This window comes from Stegostoma tigrinum, chromosome 11 (assembly GCF_030684315.1).
Source record: "Stegostoma tigrinum isolate sSteTig4 chromosome 11, sSteTig4.hap1, whole genome shotgun sequence".
NCBI classification, from domain to species: domain Eukaryota; kingdom Metazoa; phylum Chordata; class Chondrichthyes; order Orectolobiformes; family Stegostomatidae; genus Stegostoma; species Stegostoma tigrinum.
This window is the reverse complement of record NC_081364.1, coordinates 20138741-20155341: the sequence shown is the minus strand read 5'-3', so window position 1 is coordinate 20155341 and position 16601 is coordinate 20138741. Positions and strand designations below refer to the sequence as shown.

At 43.9% G+C, this 16601-nt stretch overlaps 1 protein-coding gene across 1 annotated transcript in view; it reads left to right on the top strand.

Moving 5' to 3' along the window:
• stab1 (stabilin 1) overlaps positions 1–16601 on the top strand; it is a 258505-nt gene that overhangs the window by 45889 nt on the left and 196015 nt on the right. Inside the window, exons 6-9 of the mRNA XM_048547400.2 lie at positions 5409–5504; positions 8791–8910; positions 14597–14793; positions 15613–15743. Of these exons, the coding sequence (XP_048403357.1) occupies positions 5409–5504; positions 8791–8910; positions 14597–14793; positions 15613–15743 (544 nt within the window). The remainder of the gene's footprint in view (positions 1–5408; positions 5505–8790; positions 8911–14596; positions 14794–15612; positions 15744–16601) is intronic.

Here is a 16601-nt window from a genome sequence, read left to right as displayed (position 1 = left end):
AGGTGTGGGTGGGGAGGTAGGGAGGGGATAGGTCAGTCCAGGGAAGACGGACAGGTCAAGGAGGTGGGATGAGGTTAGTAGGTAGCTGGGGGTGCGGCTTGGGGTGGGAGGAAGGGATGGGTGAGAGGAAGAACCGGTTAGGGAGGCAGAGACAGGTTGGACTGGTTTTGGGATGCAGTGGGTGGGGGGGAAGAGCTGGGCTGGTTGTGTGGTGCAGTGGGGGGAGGGGATGAACTGGGCTGGTTTAGGGATGCAGTGGGGGAAGGGGAGATTTTGAAACTGGTGAAGTCCACATTGATACCATATGGCTGCAGGGTTCCCAGGCGGAATATGAGTTGCTGTTCCTGCAACCTTCGGGTGGCATCATTGTGGCAGTGCAGGAGGCCCATGATGGACATGTCATCAAGAGAATGGGAGGGGGAGTGGAAATGGTTTGCGACTGGGAGGTGCAGTTGTTTGTTGCGAACTGAGCGGAGGTGTTCTGCAAAGCGGTCCCCAAGCCTCCGCTTGGTTTCCCCAATGTAGAGAAAGCCGCACCGGGTACAGTGGATGCAGTATACCACATTGGCAGATGTGCAGGTGAACCTCTGCTTAATGTGGAATGTCATCTTGGGGCCTGGGATGGGGGTGAGGGAGGAGGTGTGGGGACAAGTGTAGCATTTCCTGCGGTTGCAGTGGAAGGTGCCGGGTGTGGTGGGGTTGGAGGGCAGTGTGGAGCGAACAAGGGAGTCACGGAGAGAGTGGTCTCTCCGGAAAGCAGACAGGGGTGGGGATGGAAAAATGTCTTGGGTGGTGGGGTCGGATTGTAAATGGCGGAAGTGTCGGAGGATAATGCGTTGTATCCGGAGGTTGGTAGGGTGGTGTGTGAGAACGAGGGGGATCCTCTTGGGGCGGTTGTGGCGGGGGCGGGGTGTGAGGGATGTGTCGCGGGAAATGCGGGAGACGCGGTCAAGGGCGTTCTCAATCACCGTGGGGGGGAAGTTGCGGTCCTTAAAGAACTTGGACATCTGGGATGTGCGGGAGTGGAATGTCTTATCGTGGGAGCAGATGCGGCGGAGGCGGAGGAATTGGGAATAGGGGATGGAATTTTTGCAGGAGGGTGGGTGGGAGGAGGTGTATTCTAGGTAGCTGTGGGAGTCGGTGGGCTTGAAATGGACATCAGTTACAAGCTGGTTGCCTGAGATGGAGACTGAGAGGTCCAGGAAGGTGAGGGATGTGCTGGAGATGGCCCAGGTGAACTGAAGGTTGGGGTGGAAGGTGTTGGTGAAGTGGATGAACTGTTCGAGCTCCTCTGGGGAGCAAGAGGCGGCGCCGATACAGTCATCAATGTACCGGAGGAAGAGGTGGGGTTTGGGGCCTGTGTAGGTGCGGAAGATGGACTGTTCCACGTAACCTACAAAGAGGCAGGCATAGCTGGGGCCCATGCGGGTGCCCATGGCCACCCCCTTAGTCTGTAGGAAGTGGGAGGAGTCAAAAGAGAAGTTGTTGAGTGTGAGGACGAGTTCCGCTAGGCGGATGAGAGTGTCGGTGGAGGGGGCCTGGTCGGGCCTGCGGGACAGGAAGAAGCGGAGGGCCTTGAGGCCATCTCCATGCGGAATGCAGGTGTACAGGGACTGGACGTCCATGGTGAATATGAGGTGTTGGGGGCCAGGGAATTGGAAGTTCCGGAGGAGGTGGAGGGCGTGGGTGGTGTCACGGACATAGGTGGGGAGTTCCTGGACCAAAGGGGAGAAAATGGAGTCCAGATAGGTGGAGATGAGTTCGGTGGGGCAGGAGCAGGCTGAGACGATGGGTCGACCAGGGCAGGCAGGTTTGTGGATTTTGGGAAGGAGATAGAAACGGGCCGTGCGGGGTTGGGGAACAATGAGGTTGGAGGCTGTGGGTGGGAGGTCCCCTGAGGTGATGAGGTCATGAATGGTGTTGGAGATGATGGTTTGGTGCTCGGGTGTGGGGTCATGATCGAGGAGGCGGTAGGAGGTGGTGTCGGAGAGTTGGCGTCTGGCCTCGGCGATGTAGAGGTCAGTACGCCATACTACCACTGCGCCACCCTTGTCTGCGGGTTTGATGGTGAGGTTGGGGTTGGAGCGGAGGGAGCGGAGGGCTGCCCGTTCTGCGGGGGAGAGGTTGGAGTGGGTGAGAGGGGTGGCTCTCCACCCCTCTCACCCACTCCAACCTCTCCCCCGCAGAACGGGCAGCCCTCCGCTCCCTCCGCTCCAACCCCAACCTCACCATCAAACCCGCAGACAAGGGTGGCGCAGTGGTAGTATGGCGTACTGACCTCTACATCGCCGAGGCCAGACGCCAACTCTCCGACACCACCTCCTACCGCCTCCTCGATCATGACCCCACACCCGAGCACCAAACCATCATCTCCAACACCATTCATGACCTCATCACCTCAGGGGACCTCCCACCCACAGCCTCCAACCTTATTGTTCCCCAACCCCGCACGGCCCGTTTCTATCTCCTTCCCAAAATCCACAAACCTGCCTGCCCTGGTCGACCCATCGTCTCAGCCTGCTCCTGCCCCACCGAACTCATCTCCACCTATCTGGACTCCATTTTCTCCCCTTTGGTCCAGGAACTCCCCACCTATGTCCGTGACACCACCCACGCCCTCCACCTCCTCCGGAACTTCCAATTCCCTGGCCCCCAACACCTCATATTCACCATGGACGTCCAGTCCCTGTACACCTGCATTCCGCATGGAGATGGCCTCAAGGCCCTCCGCTTCTTCCTGTCCCGCAGGCCCGACCAGGCCCCCTCCACCGACACTCTCATCCGCCTAGCGGAACTCGTCCTCACACTCAACAACTTCTCTTTTGACTCCTCCCACTTCCTACAGACTAAGGGGGTGGCCATGGGCACCCGCATGGGCCCCAGCTATGCCTGCCTCTTTGTAGGTTACGTGGAACAGTCCATCTTCCGCACCTACACAGGCCCCAAACCCCACCTCTTCCTCCGGTACATAGATGACTGTATCGGCGCCGCCTCTTGCTCCCCAGAGGAGCTCGAACAGTTCATCCACTTCACCAACACCTTCCACCCCAACCTTCAGTTCACCTGGGCCATCTCCAGCACATCCCTCACCTTCCTGGACCTCTCAGTCTCCATCTCAGGCAACCAGCTTGTAACTGATGTCCATTTCAAGCCCACCGACTCCCACAGCTACCTAGAATACACCTCCTCCCACCCACCCTCCTGCAAAAATTCCATCCCCTATTCCCAATTCCTCCGCCTCCGCCGCATCTGCTCCCACGATAAGACATTCCACTCCCGCACATCCCAGATGTCCAAGTTCTTTAAGGACCGCAACTTCCCCCCCACGGTGATTGAGAACGCCCTTGACCGCGTCTCCCGCATTTCCCGCGACACATCCCTCACACCCCGCCCCCGCCACAACCGCCCCAAGAGGATCCCCCTCGTTCTCACACACCACCCTACTAACCTCCGGATACAACGCATTATCCTCCGACACTTCCGCCATTTACAATCCGACCCCACCACCCAAGACATTTTTCCATCCCCACCCCTGTCTGCTTTCCGGAGAGACCACTCTCTCCGTGACTCCCTTGTTCGCTCCACACTGCCCTCCAACCCCACCACACCCGGCACCTTCCACTGCAACCGCAGGAAATGCTACACTTGTCCCCACACCTCCTCCCTCACCCCCATCCCAGGCCCCAAGATGACATTCCACATTAAGCAGAGGTTCACCTGCACATCTGCCAATGTGGTATACTGCATCCACTGTACCCGGTGCGGCTTTCTCTACATTGGGGAAACCAAGCGGAGGCTTGGGGACCGCTTTGCAGAACACCTCCGCTCAGTTCGCAACAAACAACTGCACCTCCCAGTCGCAAACCATTTCCACTCCCCCTCCCATTCTCTTGATGACATGTCCATCATGGGCCTCCTGCACTGCCACAATGATGCCACCCGAAGGTTGCAGGAACAGCAACTCATATTCCGCCTGGGAACCCTGCAGCCATATGGTATCAATGTGGACTTCACCAGTTTCAAAATCTCCCCTTCCCCCACTGCATCCCTAAACCAGCCCAGTTCATCCCCTCCCCCCACTGCACCACACAACCAGCCCAGCTCTTCCCCCCCACCCACTGCATCCCAAAACCAGTCCAACCTGTCTCTGCCTCCCTAACCGGTTCTTCCTCTCACCCATCCCTTCCTCCCACCCCAAGCCGCACCCCCAGCTACCTACTAACCTCATCCCACCTCCTTGACCTGTCCGTCTTCCCTGGACTGACCTATCCCCTCCCTACCTCCCCACCCACACCTTCTCCACCTATCTTCTTTACTCTCCATCTTCGGTCCGCCTCCCCCTCTCTCCCTATTTATTCCAGTTCCCTCCCCCCATCCCCCTCTCTGATGAAGGGTCTAGGCCCGAAACGTCAGCTTTTGTGCTCCTGAGATGCTGCTTGGCCTGCTGTGTTCATCCAGCCTCACATTTTATTATCATTTATGATGAATTTTTTTTCTTTTATTTCAATGTCCGATTTCCTGAACTCCCCAGTTCTTATGAAGGCTATCGCTCCTTATTAGGATATAATCATACAGACATTGCATGTTTACCAAGGTCTCTCCAAATATCTGGGATTGATGTCTGAGATTTGAGCATGTGTTGACTAGATTTTCAACTGTGCAAGCATCACAACAAGTCTCAGTCTTACCTTCACCAAACATGCATCCTTCCATCAGAGCTCACTCCTGTAAAAGTGTGTAGAGTCTGAAAGTGTTAATGCTGTGGAATATATCAAACACTCCCAATGTAATAACATCGCACAAGACTGGGTGGCGAGGGAGGGGAATTCCTTACGATCTCAAAGGCTTAATACAAGTCTTCCTCATTATTTCAGTAGCAATGTCTACTATGCCAAAGTAATTTTGTACCTATTTGCTATCATGAAATAAACTACATCTTATTCAAAACAAAGCTCCTCATTAGACTGTCGTGTGGGTTTCTACTGCTACATTAGACCAAGCAGATCCCATAAATCACTGCCATGAAAGAGGTTAGTGACAACAGATTTATCAGATGGATCTTAAACCATGATGAGCTGAGGTTTGGATTCTTCTTAAATCACAAGACAGACAGTTAGAACTCACATCACCTTTCCTCACCTTAACCCATGGCCGCTGAAACAAATTACAGAATCTTGGCTGGGAACCAGCAAACCTCAGCACAGCAATGAGGATCAAACATGTTACATTCCTGGAATGTGTGATGCAACCAATACTGAGCTTATATTCAAATTATTGCCATAATAACTATGTTTAAAATTCCTTAAAGCATTCGCCCACAAACTGTTGAAAATCAAAACTTGTGGGCAATCAGAATAGATACTGAAAATGACGTTTGCCGTTTTTAACTCCGTTGTGTTTATTTGAAGGATGCAGGTGTGTACATGGAATCTGCAGCAATGGGACCACTGGAAATGGAAAGTGCACTTGCTTTTCTGGTTACACTGGGCCACAATGCGATCAAGGTAATTATGCTTTCTTAATGTAAGCCAGCTAAAAGCACTGTGAGCCAATGTAATGGGGGCAGCTTTAGCCTATCCCACTAATCTAAAGGGATTGGGTGAAATATTGATTTTTATGCCACATCTGGGGTAGCACGATTGCTTAGTGGGTAGCACTGCTGCCTCACAGTACAGGAGACCCAGGTTTATTTCCATCTTCAGATGACTGTCCGTGAGAAGTTTGCACATTCTCCCTGTGTCTGTAGGGATTTCTTCCAGGTGCTCAGATTTCCTCCCACAGTCCAATGATATGCAGATTGGGTGGATTGGCCATTCTAAATTGCCCACAGTGTCCAGGAACATGCATGGTAGGTGGATTATCCATGGGAATTGCAGGGATAAGGTAGGGGGTTGGGTCTTGCTACGATGCTCTTTGAAGGGTCGGTGTGGATTCGATGGGCTGAATGACCTGCTTCTGCACTGTAGGGATTTTATGACTATATTCCCAATTGAAGGCAGCGAGGAGTAATGTGAGACATGGCATAAAATCAGTGCTTCACTGTTGAGTTTCCAGCTTGGTCAGTTAGATTAAAATTATTCCTGTTGTATCAGCAGACCTAGTATGATGACCAAGATAGCAGAATAAGGACCTCGTCGGAATCTTCTCACTTACACCCTTAGGAATTAGGCCTCATCATTATTCAGAAAAAGCAAACAGAAAGCATCTCTTCACACAGAGCAAGTGTAAATCCTGGTGGTTGGTTTCACATTGGCTTGATGAAAATCTCGAAGATACCTGGGACAGTGTGAGGCAGTAGCCCTGGCACTCAAAAAAGTGCAGACAAGCTTTTTAAAAAAAAAATAAAATGTGAAGGGCAAAGCAGTTTTGCTTTGCAGTTAACCTTTTTTTGCATCTAGCTATAGTACAATTGTTAAGTGAGAGAATTGGAATAGATTTGAACTTTATCTGGAGCAAGTTTTGTTTGTACTTAGTTCTGCTGTGCGTTTCCTTATTTGCACCAAATTTTTATTTCTGTCTGGATATTCATCCTTAAAGTATTGAAACACAATTTGTATCTTAATTTTGTTAACTAACAGTGCTGTTTGGCAGTCATTGGTCCCCTTAACCGTCACTGCATGTATCTACATTGTGTCTAAATGCTTTGGCGTATAAGGCATGTTACCTAAGTTTCTTATACGCTCAAAACAGCTATTGGTAAGTACCTGGCAGCAGATTGTGAAATTTAGAAAGCTAGGTGTCAAAAAGTTATGCTCTTTCAAGTCCAGTTCTTGGGTACAAATCTATATAGAACAATGAAGTTCACTATTGCTGGCTGGGAATAGCCATTATGTGCAAAATTTCACAGGTTGAATTGGTAATTGGAAGGAAAGGAAAACATTATTCAATAGGACTTTCTTAACATAAAATGAAGAGGAGGAATATTGCAGGAAATGTTGAACGAGCTATACTCATAGGCCTTGTCATACTTGACCTAAAGAATGTTTAACTGCTGGAGTGTCCACACTGCTGATAGTGGAGCTCTGCAACATATTGTTTAACTTGAATTTGGGATTTTTGTTGTTAATCATAAGAAACAGAGCTTTCCGTTGTAATATTTAGTTTATAGATTTCCCTGGACTGATATTTGTAAAAATTTGCATTATGGATGACTGGATTCTGTTGTCAAAACAAAGGACAGCTCAGATTCAACACAATTATTTACCGATATGGCAGGTCAATTCCTCTTTGTAGTGCTGTCCTGTAGAATCACTGTATCTTAGAATCGCAGAATCATTACTACGAAGAAGGAGGATATTTCATCCATCAGGTCAGCACCAGCTTTACCAATGAGCATTTCAGGTGCATACCACTTCCCAGCCTTTTTCCCTGCAACCCTGCAAATTCCTCCTTTTTAGATCTAGTCAGAGTATAACAGGACCTTGATCAGATGGCCTGATGGGCCAAGGAGTGGCAAATGCAGTGTAATCAAGATAAATGTGTGGTGCTACATTTTGGAAAGGCACATCAAGGCAGGACTTACACACATAATGGTAGGTCCCTCAGGAATGTTGCCGAACAAAGGGATTTTGGAGTGCAGATTCATTGTTCATTGAAAGTGGAGTTGCAGGTAGACTCCTGCTTTTATTTGTCAGTTCATGGACTATAAGAGTTGGGAGGTCATGTTATGGCTGTATGGGACATTGGTTAGACCACTTTTAGAAAACTGTCTTCAGTTCTAATCTCCCTGCTTTTAAACTTGGAAGGGTTCAGAAAAGATTTATAAGAATGTTGAGACAAAAACAGAAATTGCTGGAAAAGCTCGCAGATCTGGCAGCATCTGTGGATAGAAATCAGAGTTAATGTTTTGGTCAAGTGACCCTTCCTCAGAACCCAGAATATCTGGTTGGCATAATCGAGTCGATTTGAAGGGTCTGTTTATATGCTGTGCATCTCTATGACTCTGTGACCCAAACTAATTTAGTCTAATTGCTTTTAGAATCCTGCAGCTTATCTTGCCTCCATCTGACTTGCCAGCAGCACAATCCAGACCTTCACCATTAGCTGTGTGAAACAGATCTTTCCTCAAATTCCTTCTTCTTCTCTTTATCACTTATTTTACATCTGTACTGTCCTGTTCTCGCCACCTTCATGAGTGGAAACAGTATCTCCTTATCTTTCTGTTTCTGCACTTCATTGTTTTGAATGCGTATTATCAAATCTTCCCTGAGCCTTCTTTTGCTAAGGAAAATGGTCTTAATGTTTCCAATCTGTCTTCATAACTGAAGCTTCTCGTCACTCGAACCATGCTTGAGAGTTCTTTCTGCATTGTCTCCAGTGCTTTCATATTCTTCTGAAAGTGTGGGACCAATCAATAATACTTCAGCTTAATACAATCAATAATACTTTAATGCAACCACTTTGCACCTGTACTCTTATATGCCTATTAATAAAATGCTGGACACCGAATGTAATGTTATCTATTCTTTTAACCTCTCCTGCCATCTTCCATGACTTATGTACATATACAGCCAGGGTCCTCTGCTCCTGCACCTTCTTTAGAATTGTGACCTTTTATGTTGTCTCTCCATGTTCTTGCTACCAAAATGAATCTCTTTACATTTCTCCACATTGAACTTCATCTGCCATCTGTCTGCCCATTCCATCAACTTATCTTTTGAAATACTACACTACATCCTCCTCATAGTTTACAATGCTTTCAGCTTTCATATTATCAGCAATCAGGTCACAATTTGGATGTGATAATGCAATGTACAAAGGATGGAATAATTGTTTGTTACTTTTTCTCAGAGGCCCCTGATTGCAAGTCACTGCAGTGTGGAAATAACACACAGTGTGTTGAAGAAACAGTAGGGAAATTCACCTGCAAGTGTCTGCCTGGTTTCCTGGAGTCCGAAAGGGGCTGTAAGGGTAAGGAAGTTTATTCTCTCAGCACTTCACAGTTTGCAGAGAATTTTGCTCAAGGTTTGAGAACGGAAATAATAGTTTTGGCCAGTTCATGACATTTATTTTTGAAACCTTTTCTACGCATGTTTATGAAGTACTTGCTGCTGTTATTCTTATTTGTGCAGTGCATTAATTAAACTGGGGCAGAGTTTTCAAGTACTTTCTTCACATATTATATTTCTTTTTATCATTTTTGGCAGTTATGTCTTTCTATTGTTGATCAATTATTTCACTGTTGTTTTGATGGGTGTACTATTGTGAAAACACTTTGCACAAGGCTGTTGTTGTTTTATTAATTTGTTCTCACAGGGTGGGAGGGGTCTTCGATGATGTTGACTGCCTTCCCAAGGCAATGAGAAGTTTAGCTGGAGTCAATGGATGGAAGGTTGCCTTGTGTGATGGATTGGGCTGTGTTCACAACTCTCTGTAGTTTCTTATGGTCCTGGGCAGAGCAGTTGCCGTACCAAGCCAGATGTACCCAATTAGAATGCTTTCTATGGTGCATCTATAAAATAAAATTGGAAGCAGAATCCATGAAATGGAAGTAGATAAAGATTTGGAAAAGAAAGAAATGTGTGTTGGGAAATGAAGGGAGAATGGCATTGATGCTTCAGAGTTGGCACAGGCCTGATTGATCTGATTGTCTCCTTCTGACTAATAACGTTAAGACTTGTAGCAGTCACAGATCACTATCAAAGGTGTTAAAAAATATAGGTATTTTGATCACAAATCGTTGTCGCTTCTTCATTACAGTGAGCACAGGCTGAATGTATCATGCAAATATTCATGGAGTGCCATTGTGCAGTAATACTTAATAGTCTTCTATATTTATTTGAATTGCTTGCTTTGTGGTGTGATCAGAAGGTTTGGTGATGAAATACTATAAGTTAAACCAAGTTATTGCAAGACTCTGGCATCAATTATGAATCTTCCTCAAGGGAATAAGAAAAGATTTGGTTAATGTAGATTTGGGACTGTTCTTTGAAGTAGCTAGAGGTTTACTTTTTTAATTATGTTTCTTCAAAACTGAATGTTTGTTTCCCTGAGTTACTAAAGATCTGCAGATCTGTTTCTAAGTAATGTAATGTTACCAATTCCAAGTGATTTAATTCCCCAACAAGGTGACTCATTGAAAGCAGATTACTGCAGATGTTGGAAACATTTCTTGGACAAATACTGTTCTTTGCAAATATAAATCAAGCTAAGTGTAGAAATGTGTTATTAAATAGATTTGCTAAAACTCAGGTCTTCATGGAATTGATAATTTTTCACATTCTAACCTTCTGCAGACTTATTGGCATGTTAGCGGATGAGAGGATGTATTTACAATGAGAGTAAACAGAAACCAGAAAAAGTTGCATTTACAAATGTGGAGGAGGCTAAAGCAGGCCCTACTTAAGATGTTCAAAGCTTTGAAAGAATTTGAAAGTGTAAATAATGAAAGTTTTTCTTCTCAATTACAGTGAATCAAAACAGGGCACATAATTTAATGATTAATACTAAAAACTTGTAGAAAGAATACAACAGCCTTGCTTTCACATGAGATTGTTGGAATGTGGAATATATTCTATTGAAGTTGGTTCGGTTTTTAAGAAAGAACTGGGTAAAGAATGGAATATTAAAGGAATTGAAGGAAGAGTGTAGGAGACATTACGTTGATAAATTTAGTGTGAATCTGGGAGATTAAGGTTGGGTCAAATTTTCCTCTTAATCAAAACTTCGGCAATGTTTTTGTACAATATGAACATTTATTTGCTGTATGCAAGTATAATACCATGATCACCAAGTGTCTTTGTTTCACAATATTTCAGTTTACTTACATATTTTTAATAGTTTTGATCTTAAATGTGTATCACTGACATATGATGTAACATAAATTATACATCACAAAAATAGGCCATTTGGTCCAACCAATCTCTGACAAAGTTCCCACTCTACTTGAATGTCCTCCCACTTTATTTACTTCTCTCCAACTTTTCTGCATATCTTCCTAATTCGTTTTCTTTCATGAACTGTCTACTTTCCTTTTGAAAACATCTAAACTATTTGCTTTAATCACTTTGCAGTACAGCATTCCAAATTCTAACCATTTTGAGTAAAAACATTTCTTTCATTCCTTCATTTCTCTTCATTTCCCATAAGGAACTATCTGAGTCTTGAGCTCAAATCAGAAACTATGAGCCATAAGTGGACACATCATTTTCTCCCATTCTGCTCTTTCCAATCTATTTATGATTTTAAAGATCAACCCACCAAGCCACAGCCAACTCGCCAAAATCAACTTGAAGGAATGGATTTACGACAAGCACAATGATTTGTAGCATCATACTGCTTTTGGAAATCGCCTGCTGAATTCCTCTAACTTCCTCAGGTGTGTACAGATGTTTTCTGTGTGGAACCATTTTTCTCTGCCTTTGACATTTTCTGGTATATTTCCTTCATACTCGGGAAGTGTTGTGGCATTTACTTTTTCACTTGGGAGGACCACAGATCTGTTTCAATTTGAATACTCACAAATACGATCATATTTGTTGAACTTCTGTCCTTGCTGCAATTCACAGTTCAGTTTGTTCAGTTTTGAAGTTATGTCTGTAAGATACACCCAAAGTTGAGCAGCCACACATTATCTGAGAGCTCATTGTACATTGTACCAGATGTAAGAAAAGTGACTGTTTCAGGCATCATATCTAAAAACCTTTGCAGAATTTTCCCTCGACTGACATCAACGTGGAAGGTTAGTTCATTGTGGATAGCATCAATTTCAATGAATAAGGATTTAAGCAAGCGATGCTGGAGGGCTGCGGCTTGAATCAAGTTTATAATCTTAACAACTTTCATTATATGAGAAAAGTCCATTGATTTATTCACCAGTGCATGCTGATGGATCATTACAGTGGTAATCAAGGAAAGAGGAGAAATCTGGATCATTTCTATGAAATGTAAGAAAGCCTACATCGCTGGTGCACTATTAGTTATGATAGAAACCAGTTTCTTGATTGGAATGTTTTTCTCAAGCATGCACCTTTTGAATTAGTTGATGATATCCTCATTCCTCCTTCTCTTTTTAAGGGCAAAAGGGTGAGAAGATCATCTTTAGTTGTCATATCCTGTAGAACTATGTACACAATAACTGCTAATTGAGCTGTGTCAGTCATATCAATGGATTCATTGAACTGTGGTAAGAATCACTGACAGTCCTTCAGGTCCTGCTGTAGTTGCTGAAAGATATTTTTAGCCAAAGATTTCACTCATCTTGCTACTATGGAAGTACCAAGTGATTTGCTCTGGATTGCCGTTAGTTTTTATTCAATGTTCTTAAAATCTTTGAATAAAGAGTCAGTGGCCACAGTTGTTGCTTCTTTAATTACCATGCCATCTGTGAATGATTTGTGTTTAGCTAAAAGATGGTAAATGCAAATGATGCTTCATTTCAGCCCTTACCTTTTGCTGCTGATTTTCAAAAAAAATCTTTCGAAGCGACCTTCGGCTCTCACCAACTTCCTTTGTCCAGAGCATGCCGTTAAATGGAAAACTATCCTTGAATATGGTGTGCGTCGCTGTGTACTTTGTCCCAAGTTCCCTTCTTTACTTATTGATATACTTCGATGACTTATAAGGAAAACACTTATCTTTTAGAGTCATAAACAGAAATTCATTTTCCTATTTCACATGAAAATTGTAAATAGCTGGTTTCTTTTTAGATAGTCTAGATCCATCACTCATCACTATTACTTCAACTAATGGCTCATGACATCTCAGTCACACTGGTAATGCTGCAGATTGGCCTCTGGAAGATGTAGAATGTTGCTGGCTGCTGGAGGTACAAGAGATCATGTCTGTGCTCGTGATTTGTTTCCAAGGTCCTAATCAGCTTATGTTGCTTGGATACCACATGTGGGGTGCAGCAGCATTCCCTGTAATTTTTCTTTGTATTGCATTGACCTACTTCATAAAAGCTGAACAGAAAAAAACTACAGGCCCAAAGACAAAGGCGAAAGGAACAGAGCTAGCTGAGCAGCTCTTGCACAGAGTCTGCATGGACATGATGAGCTGAATAGCCTCCTATGTTTGCAGTACTGTAATATACTGGCTTGACACGTCACTTTATTTCTTACTTATTGGTTTATATTACCATCACAAAACTTACTTTACCCTGCATTGATTATCTACCTGAACCAAACTGAAACATGATGGAACAAGCTACAATGCCTGTTAAAGCACACACATTTCTCCAGCAACTGCAGGCAGGCAGTGGGATTGACTGTCATGGAGCACTCACTGAGGGACCTTGTGTAGGTGGGGAGATTGACTGTCTGACCCGTATACACCCAGTGAGGGACTGCAGGCAGGTAGTGAGATTGACTGTCTCAGCCTCTGCAATTGGCCAGTCAGTTTCAATCTTTGAACCCAGTCCCACAGCGGCTGCCAGCCTATGACTGAGCCCTGAAGATGTTGTGCTAAAAAGCTCTGGAATCCCACAGCGGTTGGCAGCCTATAAGTCAGCACGGAAGTCAGTGAAGCTGCAAGGTGAATTACATACAGAAGCTGGCAGCCTCGAAATAAGTGCTTAGTGAGTGGATGCTGAGGAAACACCTTAAGATGCATCCATTAGAGATGCAAGAGATGCATCTGCCCCTTGCCCAAACGGGCTTGTCAGAATCATGCAAGACATTGGTGTCCCTGAGCTCCAAAGTGTTAAAGGGCTAAATGGTGTGTAAATTGGCCCACCAGCAGGTATTATGATGTGGGTTGCTGGTGGTAACTTGTATAGATAAAGGATCAGGAAGATGGTGGCCGTGATCCATGCGGGGCATTGCTTTGATAAAGCAGTTGGCATTCAAGGAACTATAACCACCAGATAGCTGCTCTGACTTGTATGTCTGGAATTTGTAGCATCTTGTTGCTTGGGGAAGGGGAGAAGATTGGGCTTGTCATGTAAATAGAGCAAGTTGGGCTTTAGTGAGATGGAAATGCATGGGCATAAGGCACCCACTGCTCAATGGTAAGATTGTGAAGTCACCATTTCTGGCTTGAGGGGAAAATTGTAAAAACGTTCTCAGCGTTGAGATTCTGATTTGCTTTTCATTCCATATTTTCCCATCTTTCCCACAATAGCAGGATTGGGAAGATTCTATCCTGTATGTTCAACTGTAAGTCTTCTGTTTTGAAAAGAAGCAACTGGCACTTGTTTAACTTTCTGGTATCAGTAAGCTATTAGTTCTGATACCATCCTTACATATAATTTTCTTTAGCGTGCTAACCAGGGATACTCTATCCTGTTTATAGAATGGAGACAGAGTAGTGCGTATTACTGTTAAGTGTGGCCTGACCAGGCCATGTTCACACTTGCACACAATCCAATCTTGCAGTTAAATGATGTAAAATGTTGCCAATATTTTTTAATGTAGGTGGTACCACACCTTAAAGCATTTGGCAATGATTTCATCTACATTAATAATTATATGATGCATTGTACTAATGGAATGGTTGTTAATCATAATCCTGTATGAATTCATTGTATAAACTCTTTCATCCTCTTTGTGTGGTACCATGTTTTATAGATTGATATTAGCCACTGTTTAAAATGTTTGTCAGAGAAATTTATGATTTTTTAAAAATTAAATCCTTTAATTGTCATTCTGTGCTGTAGCAATAGATCCATGTACTGCAAACATCTGTGACAAGAATGCAGTCTGCCAACACCTTGGAGAAGGAAAATATAAATGTACTTGTCATCCTGGCTACCATGGAAATGGAAAGATTTGTTTACCAGTCAATCCTTGTAGTATAGATAATGGTGGCTGTCCAGAAAATTCTACTTTGTGCGTCTATGAAGGACCAGGGAAGGTACATTTAATTAAATACTTATTTAATTTGCATGTTATTAACTTTTCAAATGAAGAACTTGCCTGATTTATTCATTAAAGATTTGTTATGGAATGATCTGAAATCAAAGTAATTTAGATTGACGTACTTTGTTCAGTTCCTTGTAATAGTTGATGGTTAGTCTCTGGTTTTGTTCTGAAACTTTCTGATTTTATCTAAAGAGAATGGAGGGACGAATAGTAGGGAGAACTTCAATTTGCCTCAACAAATCTAGGTCATTGGAAGAGAAAGCGTCCAGCATTTCCATTCCTGATGGCTGTCCAGTAAAAGGAAAGGTAATGTCACCACAATCCCACCACACCATAGGACTGCTGTCACAGAGATGGACAACTGCTGGTGGTTTAACCTGAAAGTCACCATTCTTCAAGCGAGGGATGAGGTTGAGAAGGAGAGTCCTTTGTGATAATCTCATGTGGAATTGATCCCATTCTGTTGATGTTACACTACATTACAAAACTGAGTTAACCAACCTGCGCTGTTCAGTAATCTGGTCAGGAATATACATGTTGTGAGCAGACTTGACAAATAAGATAAATATGAGTCAGGCCTAAATTCAAAACATTTTCCGATACCCAGTTTCATGACTCCCATGTAAGGAATGTTTACTTATGATCGGTAATTAAACAGGAGAATGATCTACACCTTTACAGCTATGGGCTAGATCAGGAAAGAATAAGAGAAATGTTTTTGACCCATGCATGTTTTCAAGTTACATTTGTGAAACTCTAGTGATTTTATCTCAGACAATGAATTCCATAGGAATTTATTTTCTTTTTAAAGTCTTCTTGCAAATGCAAAGATGGATTCGTCGCTACAAATTCTTCACAGGGTTGCATCTTGAAAGATGTCTGCAAGTCATCGCTCTGTAATAAGACGGCAAAGTGTGTAACTGTGTCACCAGGAAATTTTGAGTAAGTGTTTGCCAACAAACTCTTTGATGTTGATATTCTGTTGTTGACCTTGTTAAACATGTATCATTGTTGGCAAATGAAACTGCTGCTCATTTATTCCACATAATGAAGAAATTTAGAGGAGGCTGTGAGTTCAGTATTCACAGGTATAATTATAACTTATATAGTGTAGAGAAAGCATGCGAGTACTGCAATAAAAAGTACTTGAAGTTACATGGGATTCATGGAGTGCTGGTAAGATGGATACAGAGCTGGCTCAATGATAATGGTGATGTTTTTCTGATTGGAGATTTGTGGCTAGTGATTTTCCACAGGGATAGCAAATGATTTGGAAAAGATTATAGGTGATCTGATTAATTATTTTTGTGAATGGATCGGGGGAGCTATGGATAGTGGATAGAGGAAACAGCAGGATGTAGAAAGGCTGGAAACTTTAGCGGAGATATGGCTGATGGAATTTAATCCTGACAGATGCACGGTGATGCATTTTGGAAGATCTAGTGCAGGAGGGAAGTATATAATAAATTGCACAACCTTTAGAAGCATACAGAGGGATCTTGGCATTCAGGTCCACAGTTCCCTGTAAGTGACAACGCATATGGATATTATAACCAAGATGACATATAGTTGGAATATTATTTTCAGTTCTGGTTGCCACACCACTAGAAAGATGTGAAGGCTTTGGAGAGGGCACAGAATGGTTTACCAGGCTGTTACCTGGTTTGGAGTGTGTTAGCTCTGAGGAGGGGTTGGACATGATTGTTTTCACTTGAATGTTGGAATCTGAGGGGCATCTGATAGAGATTTGTAAAAATTTTAGGAGGTATGGCTAGAATAGTTAGTTGAAGCTTTTTTCTC